Genomic DNA, 14,557 nt, shown 5'->3' with positions numbered 1-14,557 from the left:
TAAATTCTCATCAGTTCTGCATCTACGCAATCGTGTTAAGAGATCTTCTTGTGGTTCTGTGGAGTGCAGTTAGTTCAGAAGACCACCACGGGACTGGTCGTCGTTTGAATAACCCTGTTGTTTTGGGAATTGAATTGACTCCTGCTGTATGAAGAGTTCCATTCAGTAGGTCTATGGCATCATCAACACTTTCAAACTGTTCTGCTCTCCCTTCGATTTCACTTAGCTCGGAAAATTTAACCCAGTCTGCCTTGTCTAGATTCCGTGGCGATCTTTGCAAAGGCGGACCCTTGTTGGTGTTTATAATGATTGGTGCATGATCACTAGTATGCCAATCATCTAATGTCCTCCAATCAAAATCAAGAAGGCAGTTAGAGCTTGCAATTGAAAGGTCAATGCATGACAAAGTACCTGTCTGAACATGAAAGTGTGTGGGCTCTCCTGTATTAAGGAGTCCCACATCCTCATTCTCCACAATTGATAAGATAATATTGCCCCTTGTGTTGGCCAAAACATCACCCCATAAAGGATGTCTACCATTCATATCTCCCAGTAAGAGAAAAGGTTGAGGGAGTTGTTGAATGACCTCTGCTAAATCATCATATAAAATATTATCATTTGGAGGTAAGTACAGAGAGCATATTGTATCGAGGGGAAGAAACACTCACAGGAGAGACAAAGGTAGGACTAAGTTTCTCAGTCAAAGGATAATCTCGAACGAAGGGAAACTAAGTCTGCAGCAATAGCTGAAGAGTCTGGAGGGGCAAGGGCGCTGACAGAAGCCACAAAAGACGCCTCTGACACCAGAACGTCGACAAGCGCAAGAGGATCCACCTCCGAAGTCAACGATGACGGCTGCACACTCGCACCATGAAGGATGAGATGCCGCAAGGAGTCCTTGGAAGGCGGACCCGGAATTTCCCAGGGACGACCACACCAGCAAAACAGAAGACACAGACAAGGCCTCACCCGGGTGGAGAGGTGGGATCGCTTTTCTACGGAAAGCAACACCATCTCTTGAGGACCGGGGTTGGCCACACAAAAAAATTGTCTACGTTACTACTCGATGGTCTCTCGGAAGAGGCCGAACGAGTAGGAGCTTCAGAGGAAGGTCGGAAGACAGAAGATGAAGTCTTGGGTTTTTTCCCATTCAAAGGAACCTGTGAAGAAGAAATATCTTATCTCGCATAGATTTCTTCTTTCGTCGTCGGCCAAACCTCTCCCACTGGGAGACAGACCACTTCCGACACTCAATACACTGATTACGACTATCACACTGTTGACTTCTGCAGGTGGGACAAAGGGTGTGGCGATCGGTTTCCACGGCCGACATTAAGGTTCCGCAGGGCTGGCCAAGTCCAGGGCAGGTGTGCATGGTCGCAGAAGTCAAAACACACTAACACAAAGAGAAAGCACAAAAGAAATAATGGCAGTCCAGTTATAACGGTGAAGAATTAGGAACGGCAACGGTTGTACACCATCCGAGCCAAAAGCAAAGTGAGCTAAATCACCAGTGTGTGAGTGGGAACAATAGCAAGCTACCTTTCCTACCCCCGGTAACTAGCGGTATGGGTAGTTAACCCTTGCTAAATTTTAATGGATCGTCATTTCAGCTTCACCGAAAGTAATGATCCCAAGTAAGTAGCGTAGGTTTGTATTCCAGTTGCGGAACAAACTTGATTTCATTGCACCAGTTTGCAATAACAATAACCAAGGCACTTCATCCCCTGACATGGCGACATTCCACCAACGATTCCTATACCGAGTCATCGAGTAATGCCACAAGGTATTGGGTAGCCATAGTTGCCAATGAACACTTTTTCATATTTATGCATGCCTGTATTGTGCTTTAATAGTTGCAGGGGGTGCACTAATATAAGTCCCTGAAAGGTTAAGAATCCCTGGTCTAGATTATAAAAATTCATCCAAAAATGAAATTCTCAAATAATCAAATTACCATGAAAAGGATAATAAAATCAGCTAAGCCCTATGCTTGAATGTGATTTTAGAGACACAGTATTTATATCAAAGGGGATGAAGCGCTTTGGTCTGCTTTAGTTAGTAGAGTGTATGATGTTTTAAAATATTTATGATTTTCTATTACATAGTAGGCTAAATTTGTTTTAATTATTTTTTCAGATTAAGAATTTGTATTTTCCTGAAATGAGTTCGGCAGTTAATATTATTTACCTTGACCTTTTCCATGAACTTTATAAAGGTCTCATAACTAGAAGGATAACAAACTTTAATGACCAAGATGCCAAACTAGTGTTGAAAGACTATGTTTTCAGTGTAACAAATGACAGTGAAATTTCAGAGTCAATAGTACTTAAATTTTTGAAATATTTTGAACATAAATGGTTAGCTGTACATAGGAGCAAGGTTAAGTTTACAAAAAAATATGCTGATTGGTTGACTAACTAACACTACATACGAACAGAAAGAAAATTCCACCCAAGGAGAATTCCACCCAAGTTTATTCGAAGTATCAAAGTATAAAGTATCAGACTGCCAAAAGAATGGTTAACAAGCAAACAACAATAAAACATGTTTTTTCTTCATGATGAGAAATTTATGAGTTATATACTTATGTTTCACACAGAATATATATGTAAAAAATTACATCTCCAATAAGAAAGATTAAATGAAAAACAGTAAGAGGAAATATCAGGCATCGAAACTTTCAACAATGGGTTTTAATCTGTCATTGATATAGAAATTATAAAATTTGTTTCAAAAAGATTATATTTCAGAAATTGAATATCCAATAAAAATAGTTAAAATTATTAAAATTAAGAGAAAAATTAAGTTTAATGAAGGTTATATGCAACACCTCTTAGAAACTTTAAAGTATCATTGACATCGACACATTCGACAGGGTGTCTAAGTCTGGTATTAATACTTTGTATTAATTTCTTTGATTTCCGTGATCCCCTCTAGTAATGTGAATCATTTTTGTTCGAGTCAGGCTTTCTTCCTTTTGTCTATAATTTTTCAAATTTAAAATAGTTTGAACGTGTTGGCTTAAAACTTCAAGTAGTACTGGCAGCTGGAAGCCCATTTAGATTTATAGATTCTTTTAAATTGTTGTTCTTTTTCAGGAAATTTTAAGATGTTTGCTTATGAACTACTATTTTTGGAAATTTTGAATTTTTCTTTGCTTGTTAAGAACTCTTATTTTAGTAATTCATCATTCTTTAGATACTTTGCTTTAAATTGTTTTTTACTTGAGAACAACTATTTTTGGTCATTTCAAATTTTTGTTTGCTTGTTAAGAACTCTTATTTTGGTAATACATTTGTCTTTTAAATACTTTGATTTAAATTTTTGTTTACCTGGGTTGAGTTTTCTTTGGGTGGAATTATCTTTGGGTGGAATTTTCCTGTCACGGTCTTGGCCACCCACAGAGGAGTTTTAAGGATTCCAGTGAAAAAAAAAAACAAGAAACGTAAGTCAAAGCAGCTACTTCTTAATTCACCTGGAAGGATGTTTTAGGCTACATCTCAGCTTTTGAAAACAATTAGATACAAAAGTTTTACTGAGCAACTTTCAAATATATCATCAAAAACAACTTTGGGTAATAAAAATGAGTACTCTCCCGAAGAGGCATTGGATCAGGTAATATTTAATTGTTCAATAAGTAAGAGATGTTATCAACTCCTAAGGTCAGGTGCTACTGAAAGAAACAGCAAACTTTATCCAGCCTACAATTTTATCCGGGAAGCAAAAGAGGTCTGCTTGCCAACACCTTCTTCTGAATGGAACATTTCAGATTACAGTGCAGAAGTAGATTTCCAGGCTTTTATTGATCATACAATTAAAAGAATTATGAGATTCGCCAATTATGAGAAGCTTGAAAACTTAGCAGTTGATAAGTTATACTTGGAGTGTAAAGTTGGTTTTGATGGAACATCGGGACAAAGTATATACAAACAAAGCCTCTCCGACAATAATGAGAGAAATCTTGCAGCAGAAATTAGTTTTTTTTTAAAACAAGCATGGTTCCTCTTGAGCTAAGTGCATCTTTACATAAGTCCTGATAACAAGGTTGTCATTTAGAAAAACACAAAACCATCATCACCACTCTTCTCGTAACTCTTAGATTTAAGTTTTCAAAAGAATTAAACAAGTTTTGGTTGGTGAAGAACAGTTCATAGAAAATTGCATTTCAAACTTGAGACCTACTCAAATACCAGACGATTTATTAGTTCACCGCAACATAAGTGGCAACAGCACTATCAACAGTTACCAAATCGATGCAATGTTGTTCTGTATGTGGAGCTTCCCCTGAAATCCTAAATAACATTGAAGAAGTGGAAACCCATCCATTAGGTCAAGGAGCATTGAAATACGGCTTATCTACCCTTCACACTTGTATTGGTTGCATGGAATGTTGCCTACAATATTTTACAAAATTGATATACAGAAATGGCAAGCACATACTTCTGAAGAAAAAGACATGTTAAATAAAAGGAAGGAGTTGATTCAAAAAAGGTTTCGTGATAAAGTAGGTTCAGTCATCAATATGCCAAAACCATCTGGATATGGGACGTGTAACGATGGAAATACTGCTAGCAGGCTTTTTAAGAATGCAGATATTGCATCAGAAATTACAGGCCTTGATCTATCCTTTATTCATAAACTTTACATAATTTTATTGACATGGCCATCTGACCTTGATATCAATGCAGATAAATTTGAAGGGTTTTGCTTGGACACTGCAAAGTTGTGTATGTAAAAACATAACTGGTACTACATGCCCCAAAGTTTGCATCGCTTACTTATTAATTTATGGTGCTTCAGTGACACGCAACTTAAATCTACCAATCGGCACATTACCTGAAGAGGCACAAATAGCAAAGAATAAGAAATTCAAGAAGTTTAGGGAATCTTTCATAGGGAAAACTTCACAAATAAAAACAAATGAAGATTTAATGAGAAGGCTACTTTGCTCATCTGATCCCTTGATAAGTTTCCCTAAGGAAAGATAGACCTACAAAATCTGAGCAACCTGAGGAAAGCAAAAATTTAATCATCCAAAATAATCTTTGATTTATAATACAATTGTATTGACTTAAAGCAAGTAAAAATTCCATATCCTTTTAGTTTTTCTGAAATTAATGAATTGCTTTCCATTATCATATTACTATTGCATAATGCTATAATATAATCAAAATTTTATTCTTTATACTCATTGAAATTATTTAATGATATTTATTGTATATTCTTAAACCAAGTAAAAGATCCAGATTATCTTAGTTTTTTAAATCAATTAAAATCTTTTATTTGCATATTCATTTTACTTAAGTAAAACAGTACTGTATAACCAATATGTTAAACTTTATGCTCAGTAAGAGTGATTATAATTTAAGAGGCTTAAAATAGGTAAAATTTCATAGGATTATTCTATTTCTAGATATTTTTGTTTTTTATCTTTGCTTCAATAAATAAAGATTGAATACAAAATAGTTATATAGCTCTTATTATATATTCTACAAAATACCCAAAATTTATAAATAAATCACTAGTATAATTAAATGTTCTTGTAAATACAATACTCTAAACATTTATCAATGGAAATGGATTTTCATTATAAAATGAAATTTTATTGCATACTTACCGAACAATTATATAGCTGTAGGCTCCCTACGACGGCAGACAATAGATTAAAAACTATCGCGGTGGCGCCGCCATCGCTGATGTAGGTGACTTCATCTCCCTCCACTCGAGGGAGCTACAGGTACAACTGTCCAGGTAACATCAATTCGTTCTGCCCAGCCATCCACTAGTGGGGAGGAGGGAGGGCTTTAATTAATAATTGTTCGGTAAGTATGCAATAAAATTTCCATTTATAATGAAAATCCATTTTTATTGCAGTGTCTTACCGAACAATTATAAAGCTGATTACCCATTGCAAGGATGGGGGGCTGTGGATGTAAGTTTTACTTCTACAATGACATATGATTATTTAAAATAAAGTAAGCCCAAAAGCACTGTTAGTGCCTGTTGTACCTTACCTTGTAAGGGAGCTACTGCAGGAGAATACTGCCTCTGGTCGGTGCTCATCTTACATAGTAGAAGGCTTGGAATATGACCAATGGGTGCCTCTACATGGAGTGGAAGATCCTCGTAGTCATGGTGTTCACCGCTGACTGAACGAAGATACAAGAGAATATCGCCCTTGCCCTGGCCTAAGACCAGAAATAACAAACATGAAAAAAACACTGTCACCTACACCGAAAAAAAACCTTTTCCCACCAAAACTAACACTATAATGATTGGTGAGTACTCCAGGTACATTGTACCCCCAGAATTCCCTTTAACTCGCCAACCTTGGTACAAGGCGAAACATAGGCTAACAGAGGGAGCAACCCACAATGTCGTTCCTCCCAACACCATGCCAGCTACTGAAAGTGGACCGAGAAACTTACACTCTTCAAACACTGTTTCGATTTCTTTCAAATAATGCGTAGCAAATACATATTTAGACCTCCCAAAGGGTACTTTGCAGGATACTGGATAGCGACAAGTTGTGTCGAAAAGCGAGAGAAGTCGCTACTGCTCGAACTTCGTGCGCTTTTACTCTCAGTAAAGGAAACACTGCGTCTTTAGCTTGAGAATGTGCTTCTACAATTAACTCTCTCAGAAAACTCTGTTCTGTGGAGATAATATCTTAATGCCCACACGGGACATAAGAGTCGTTCTTCTTCTTCCTGGACTATCAAGTCTGTCAGGTTTTTTAGAACAAATTTTCATGACCACGGATTAGAAAACTTGCACGAATAATGTATGTGCGACGAATCGCAACATTACTTACTTTTGGGGGTTTATTTCTCGCCCTCCATCCAACACTAATAGTCTGTTCAGGCGGGCCTTGATGTGTGAAAATAATTTCTTTCCAGTTTATATTTTGCTCTGTATCTTTTCAGTTATTCGCTAGCATTTGTATTCAGGCTTAATAGTTTTCTGATCACTATTATAACACTTTCCAAAGAGATAAGTTTTAAGGTTTTTCTTGAAAGCTGCCACATTATTGCCGAAAGAATTTTGATCGTTGACTAACTATAATATTCTCTTGAATGAGAGCGAACATGTTCTCAAACAAAATATACAGTTATAGAGGCGATCATTTCACCTTTGGTTTACCCCTCCTCTTTATGTGAGGAGCTAGCCAGTGTTCATTAAACAGAAACAGATGTCTGGTTACCTGTGGGCGGAGTTAGAAACGTTCGTAAACGTAATGAAAAGTTGCCAATGCTGTTGCTACCGATCTTTTAACGTCAGCTAACAACGTTCCATCGGGACTAATTGTTCGAAACACTAACCCTGTAAGGATAGAATAAAAAGGTCTCAGAAGCCTATCGTGTAAAAAGCAAGTCGCACAGAGCACAATGACGGGGGAGGCTGCCTCCATCAAACGGTAGAACCGAGTTTAAGACAACAACCTCGCAGTTTTGTCTTGGCTAGAGCGCATGCTCCAGGACGGCCTACGGCCTTCATGAAGTTTCAACAACACCCAGTGAAGTTCTGTAAGAACTTCCCAGGAATGAGTCTCCCGAAAAGGGTGAAATCTCGTATGTGGGAGTTTGCTTCAAGAATGCCAAACATAATTGCCATCGACCGCTTACCCGAAGGGGTTGCCATCGAACGCTTTCTCGCTAGTGACAAAAACTACCATCTAAATCAGGCAAGGCCTGCCAGGGAAATGAACTGGAATGTAAATAATTTCATATTCCTCGCTCATTTCCGTCTGCTAACGAAACCACTCGAGGTGGGAAGGTGGAGAAAAAATGCGGCGGTTCGATCGAACACGAAAAGGATCGGTGCTGGCAAAACCAGATAGTAATCAGCTGGGAGTGTAGAGCGACTTAACAAGTCACACCTTTGGAAGACCCATCCCGTAGAGGGGGGGAGGTCGACCATAGTGTTTTCAGAAATCTCTGGATCGCGGAAACCGAGAGATTCGGATGAGAAACGAGGGGTTCAGAATCTATTTGTGAATACCTTTCTCACGACCTTAAGATATGTTGTGCCGAGAACCCGCAGGAACTCTGTCACTGATTCCTGACGGAATTTTCAGGAATCGTGTTACGTGACCAGGACCCAAAGGAACTGTGTCATAGTTACCTGTAGAGATTCGTAAACCCTTAGGCAGCAAGCATCCCTCTGTCATCATAGTAAAACTCTTGATGACGATGGGCGCGCACGAACAATTCACGGGACGAGAGTTCGAAAACTGTCATAAGAGTAAAACTCTTGTAAACTCACTAACACTTTGCGCAACAAGAGTTAAAAAAAACTCTGCCATAAGAGTAGTTCGCGCACTTCAACTGATTGCGTGCGCCTAGTTGTTCGTGCGCGCCAACATGGTCCTGCGCGCCACATATCCATTCTAACGGCAGTACTTGAAGAAGGCGACTCAGTCCATCCGCCAACACGTTCATTTTCCCTTGAACAAATCGAGGGATCAGCGTAACCTTACCAGATTTAACCACTTTCCCAGAGGAGTCAACGCTCGCGTAAATACTTGCAGTGCTGTCGAGAGGCCAAAGCAAAGAGCTCAAAACTGGTAGGTCTTGCCCATGAACACAAACCAAAGGTATTTCCTGTAGTCCTAGTGAATTAGAATGTAGAAGTATGTGTCCTGTATATCCAGGGATACCATCATGTCCCCTTGACGAAGGGATTTCAACACTGAACAGGTCGTTTCCATCTTGAATTTGGTCTTCTGGACGAACAAATTCAGTGCGCTTACATCCAGTACGGGCCTCCAGGACCCCTATGACTTGGGGACTACGAACAGACAGTTGTAAAACTCCGGGGATGGTCTGTCGCTTATCTCCTCTATGACAGCCTTCTGCCCGAGAATCTCTTTCTCGGGTTAAGGCTACAAACTTCTCCGAGCCTGAAGAGCAGGTGGGTAATGTGATGGGACCATTGGATAGAGGTGGAGTATCTTTGAAAGGAATGGAGTAACCGAACCGGAGAATTTGGGTCACCCAGGGCTCTGCCCCTCTGCGACTCAAATCCTCCTAAAAAAAGACTCAATCTGCCCCCTATCAGAGCATGAAGGATTGAAAAATCACTTGGATGATTTTGTGTCGGGTTTGGTCGAGGACTTGGTAGGGTGTCGTAAATCCGATCGAGGCCTGACGAACGGTCTAGACCTAACCTCTCGAAAGGGTTTCTTCTGCAAAGGAGATACTGAGGTGGTAGTCGCCACAGTCGAGGGTTTAACCCGCTTAGAAGACTGTGCAAGCAAGTCATTAGTAGACTTCTTCTCTAGTGCAGAAAGAATCTTGGTCACTATTTGTTCTGGAAACAGATGATCCTTATCGAGAGGAGAAAACAAAAGGGCGGTCTTCTGAGACGAAGTGACTCCTTTCGAAACAAACGAACACCAGAGCTGTCTTTTCTTGAGAGTCCCGAATGCAAAGAGAGAGGCCAGTTCATCGCAACCATCCCGAACTGATTTGTCAGCACATGACAAAACCCCAAGCCAGTCCGATGCCAGGTCTTCCTGAAGAGTAAAGCAATCCTCTATTTTCGTAGCGAGAGCTCCAATCGTCCAGTCCAAGAAATATTCTTTACCAAATGGTCCAACTTGGGCGATGTAAATAATATTTTAGCTGCTGCAAACGCGGATCTCCTATTTGCATCCACCAAGCCAGAGAAGTCCCCCTGAGAGGAAGCAGATACTCCCATAGAAGGGACTTTCCCGGTTACGTAGAACCTATACCTCTTCTTAATAAGTTTCGACGGAGGATAGGCGGAAGTTGCTTTCCCAAGATCTCTCTTGACCTTCAACCAATCTTCTATATCACGAAGCGAATGTTAAGCAGCCTTGGAAAGAACGAGCTTCGGGAGAAGAGGATCGACATTCTTCCTTCTCATCAGGAAAATGGAAGCAGGCGACCTGGGAGCGGCTGCTACGAAGTAATCCGGGTACATGTCAAGAAGGTAGCATAAAAGCTTCGAATAACACGAGAGGAATAGTGGAACAGTGTCCATTTCTAAGTCCTCGTCATCCGAAGAGATAGGTGATAGAGACGATTCGACTCACTGTTCTTCGTACATTGTTTATTTTCTTTCATCCAGTTCATCAGTTCTTGCAACTGTCGACGTAACGGAACTAGACTCTCTTCTTCTAGTGTTGAAGTCGAAGCAACTGGAGTCGTGGATTTCAACACGATCGCCACCAGAGGTGTCGCGCCAGTTGAATTATCTGTCGCATGCGAAGTCGAAGGACAAGTTTCGACAGTTTGATGAGGCAAAGATCTCGATGAACTCAGAATCGGTCGTTACACAACCGAGTCGAAGGCAGCTGTTGCTGTCGAAAGAATATGAGGCGAAGTCCACGTAGCTACGCTACACGACGGGCAAGCGATATCTACTTCTCTGTTCCTTTCACAGGAGGCGAAGAGAACACTTCTTCAGTCGAACGTTTCTTAAACGGACGTGAGACTGAAGAATCACGCCACTTACGACATCTATCCGGGGGCGAATCCCTCAACTCTGTCGATAACTGGTCACCAAACGAAACACCTTTCCTATGGTGTTTAGTCGAATCCTGCTGTCGCACCACAGGATCGACTGAGGAAGCGACTGTCTGGGGGCAAACCCCGACAGTCTCCCTTGGACCTCCGGTATGTCTTCTCCCTGAGGTGGGGGAGCGGGACAGTGACCTTCGTCAAGGAGAACTATTGGGACAAACAGCCAACCCCTCCGATTGCAATGAACTGACACTTTTCACTTCACTAGAAGTCTTTCCTAAGAAAGACTTTACAGATAAACCTAACTGCATTACCGTATTAGCTAATACATCAAAATTTCTTTTCAAATTTTGATTCGAGACTGGCAATGGTGTCAGGAGAAACTCCATGGGAAGTTGGCAAAGGAGTTGCAGGAGAAGGAGGACTCAAGATCGGAGACATAATAAGATGAGAAGGTGAAGGAATAGGAACAGGTGCTTTGATAGACAAAACAGAAAAGGCTAAACTAGAATTATTTTCTGCTCTAAGAGCCGCCTTCCTCTTCCTATCCTTAATTACTTTCCCCGAGTGAGAAACAAAAACTTTCCACTGTTGTTCACTCCAATTCTTGCATTCATCACAAGTAGATTCTTTAGAGCACTCGCAACCCCTACACTTAATGCACTTAGTTTGTGAATCATAAATTAATTTAACCAACCTAGTTTTGCCCCCTCTGGCACAAAACCTAACTACTGAAGGACTAAAGTCCGACATGATGGTATGACCACAAAATTATAGAAAAGAAAATTCAGCTTCAATCCTAAAACACGGAGTTTGAATACTTCACCGATATTGGAGAGATAATACTTCTCAACAAATGAAGAAAAAAGTCTGCACGGACCACCGATGTTCACCAGAAGCCGGCAGAGAACGAATTGATGTTACCTGGACAGTTGTACCTGTAGCTCCCTCGAGTGGGGAACCTACAGCTATATAATTGTTCGGTGAGACACTGCAATAAAAATGATAAATATTACCAGATATAAAAGCAAAGATTAATTTTGTCCAAAAAACGACTGTTCTGGCCCACTGTGCAAAGGGAGAAATAAGGTAAGAGTTACACGAGCCCAAAAGCGACAACACTGCAACGAAAAAAGATCCTAGGCACTCATTGAAGAGACACCAACACCAGGAGATATGTCTACAGCACTTTTCCAGACACATGATGACGGTGACAAAAAGAAGGGTGGCCCCCCTCCCATTCAACATGGTGGCAGCAGACCCTCCTCCTCATTCACTAGAGATTAAGCAGTAATAGTAATGCTGTCAACTTTCCCTTGCACTCTATGAGCTGCCAAGAATTACATAAAAGAAAACATATTAAACAATCAGTGGCTGGAGCCTGGAGTATGCCTATACTCAGCTGAATGTAAACAAGGTGAAGAGCTCAGTGGCCCGTCAGATGGGCGGGGGTTTCCGTGCGACTTGGCTGTAACTACCCCATCTCGTTAAAATTTCAACGGCTGCTTTCCAGCTACAACATAGTACTGTAGTCCTATTAAAGGAAAATGGTTTGTATCTGTGTAGGAACAACTACCTGTTTTAGATCTATTCTACTTACAACTTCAGCTTTCTTCCTAAATCCTGTAAAGACTAGGACCACGTTTTTCATTACATGGCAATATACTGGCCGTTGATTGTAAGACAGAGTACCATCAGATGCAAGTTCTAGTAGAGCTGGTTTACCAAGAATTCTGCAAAATAAAAATATACATTTTATATCTATATCTTATAACAGAGGTTTGGAGGCAGCAATTCCATGTTCCAAGCACATGAAGCATAATATTCAATTACATCATTTGCCCAAACTTAAAACATTCTTTGGATGAACCTGCTATCATTGGAATTAGGTGTCTAATATTACTAAAACCAGGCAATTAATAATTCCAGTTTGGGAATTTTTTTATCTACTGGCATTTTTAATTATATCAAGGTAAAATTTTAATGTAGAATAGAAAATCAAGAAAACTATCTAACCAGGAATTTAATTAAAAAATCACCAACATTCATTAAAATAATAAAGAAAATTACAATATAAATAGCCTACCACCAAGGATGGCAAACAATTGTACCGACTTTCTATGGATGGTAAAAACAGAATACCTTTCCCCTTAAAATTCAACACTTATATTACTCTTTCTCTCTCACAGAGCTCTACTAACAGCTAATAAAGCCTATTACAACCCGAATACAGTATATGAAGTTTACCATGGGTAAACTTGATATATAAAAAAAGGCCAAAATTTGGCAGCGAGAGGTACAATATTCTAAGATTAATCTGTGAAAGTTTCATGTTGATATAAAAAATATACACCTCCTGACAGTTTCACCTCGAGTAAGTGATAACCCTGCAGAGTGGGGAGGACTTCAATACTTGTGGCAGACAAACGAAGAGTTAAACAAAAGTGACTCAAAACTGGATTTTCATTTTTCCATGTATTATTTTTGACAACCGACGTAAATTTGAAACAGACTTAACTCGAAATGACATAAGTCGAGGTATCCCTATACTGTACTTACCACGATGAAATAAAATCAAATACTGTATATTTGAATCGTTCATCACCTAACCTAACTGTTAATACCTGTAAATGAAGAAGTTATTAGAACATAATGCAATAATAAATGGAAAATAACGATAATGTGGAACCTTACCTTTCATGTTAGGCGATGTCCAAAAGCGGAAGCAGCGGCAAAGGAGTTGCACAAATGGCAGAAAACATGAACACTTAACTTTATGAAACGCATTAACAAATGGCAGAAAACATTAACATCTCAACTTTACAAAACACATTAACAACTTGCATAAAACATTACCACTTAATTTTACAAGTTTAAAATAGAATATTTGTTTTGGGGGGGTTCTAATATCACAAATTTTAAGTAATTTTTATTTTTCCTAACAGTACTTACTTCGAACTACTTTCTTAGGAGTATCTGGGATCTCCTCCCAGCCGACCAGAGTTTTGTGTAGTTTACCCTACTCCCGTTTTCTGAGGGGCAACCTCAGGTGGTGTGATACGCGCCCTGAGGCGACCCCGGGTCAGAGAGCGTGCTTGCTCAGGTCTCGATCGCCAGTAATTTCTGTCGCGTCGCGATAACATCTGGACGCTCTCCTTATCCAGTGCGACCCTTTGTGTCCCCGACCCCTTTGTGTCTCACGCGGTTCCCACGTGGTACCTTTGTGTTCCCCCTTATCCTTTCCCTCGTGTTCCTGTGTCTCGCGGTGCTTTACTAGTGCGTAATGGAGCATCCCCGCCGTTGTCCTGGGCCTATGGCCGGTAAATCGTGTGGTGCTTTCCTGTCGAAACCTTAAGCTGACCCGCACTCCTTGTGTTCTTCGTGTAGGGGCAGTGTATTCCCCTACAGCCACGTATCTGGAGTGCGAGTCCTGGAACGAGGTGCAGTGGGTGCGTTACGGCACCAAAAAGAAGAAGCATCGAAGAGATCACCTAAGAAGCCGAGCGTCTCTTCTCCTCTTGCTTCTCCTCTTACGTTACATTTCTTCAATTTCTTCAACACTTCCAATTTTCTTTTTTTTTTTTAATCACTTTGATCTTCACCTAGTACAATAAATGGTCTCTTTAAAAAATAACAATCCATGGAAGCTTGTTTCTGCCAGCATTTTAAAATGTTCCTGAAATGAGTCAGGCAAACGTCTTTACACTGAACAAGAACACGATCTGTGTAAACCTTTTCAGGGTGATTCTTTTCTATAAACTGCCATTTCATGATAATATAGCAATTACTTAATTTCTGCCCTTGTCGTAGATTTGTCCTCCTTATTGCCGCTAGAGAACTTTTCTAAGCGACATTCCTTTGCATGGTCTCCAACTCCTTCAGGTCATCCATCATGAGCTTATCTTGGTGTTCCTCGAGATGCTCATTAACATGGTCCTCACTAAAGTCCTGAGTACAACAATTTTCTCAAGCTCAGGTTGCAGAACAGTTTCAGGATCATCAGCATTTTTAGCTTCAGCTTCAGTTAGGCTTACGTCGAATCCCTGTCTGGTACGGAGACGGCA

General features: G+C 40.2%; 1 protein-coding gene across 1 annotated transcript in view; it reads right to left on the bottom strand.

Annotated features, from left to right (window-relative positions):
* The window catches only part of pbl (epithelial cell transforming 2 pebble), a 501,682-nt gene that overhangs the window by 459,910 nt on the left and 27,215 nt on the right, over window positions 1-14,557 (bottom strand). Inside the window, exon 2 of the mRNA XM_068379544.1 lies at window positions 12,094-12,226. Within this exon, the coding sequence (XP_068235645.1) occupies window positions 12,094-12,226 (133 nt within the window). The remainder of the gene's footprint in view (window positions 1-12,093; window positions 12,227-14,557) is intronic.

Source organism: Palaemon carinicauda, chromosome 9 (genome assembly GCF_036898095.1).
Source record: "Palaemon carinicauda isolate YSFRI2023 chromosome 9, ASM3689809v2, whole genome shotgun sequence".
Lineage (NCBI taxonomy): Eukaryota > Metazoa > Arthropoda > Malacostraca > Decapoda > Palaemonidae > Palaemon > Palaemon carinicauda.
This window is presented reverse-complemented; position numbering and strand designations above follow the sequence as displayed.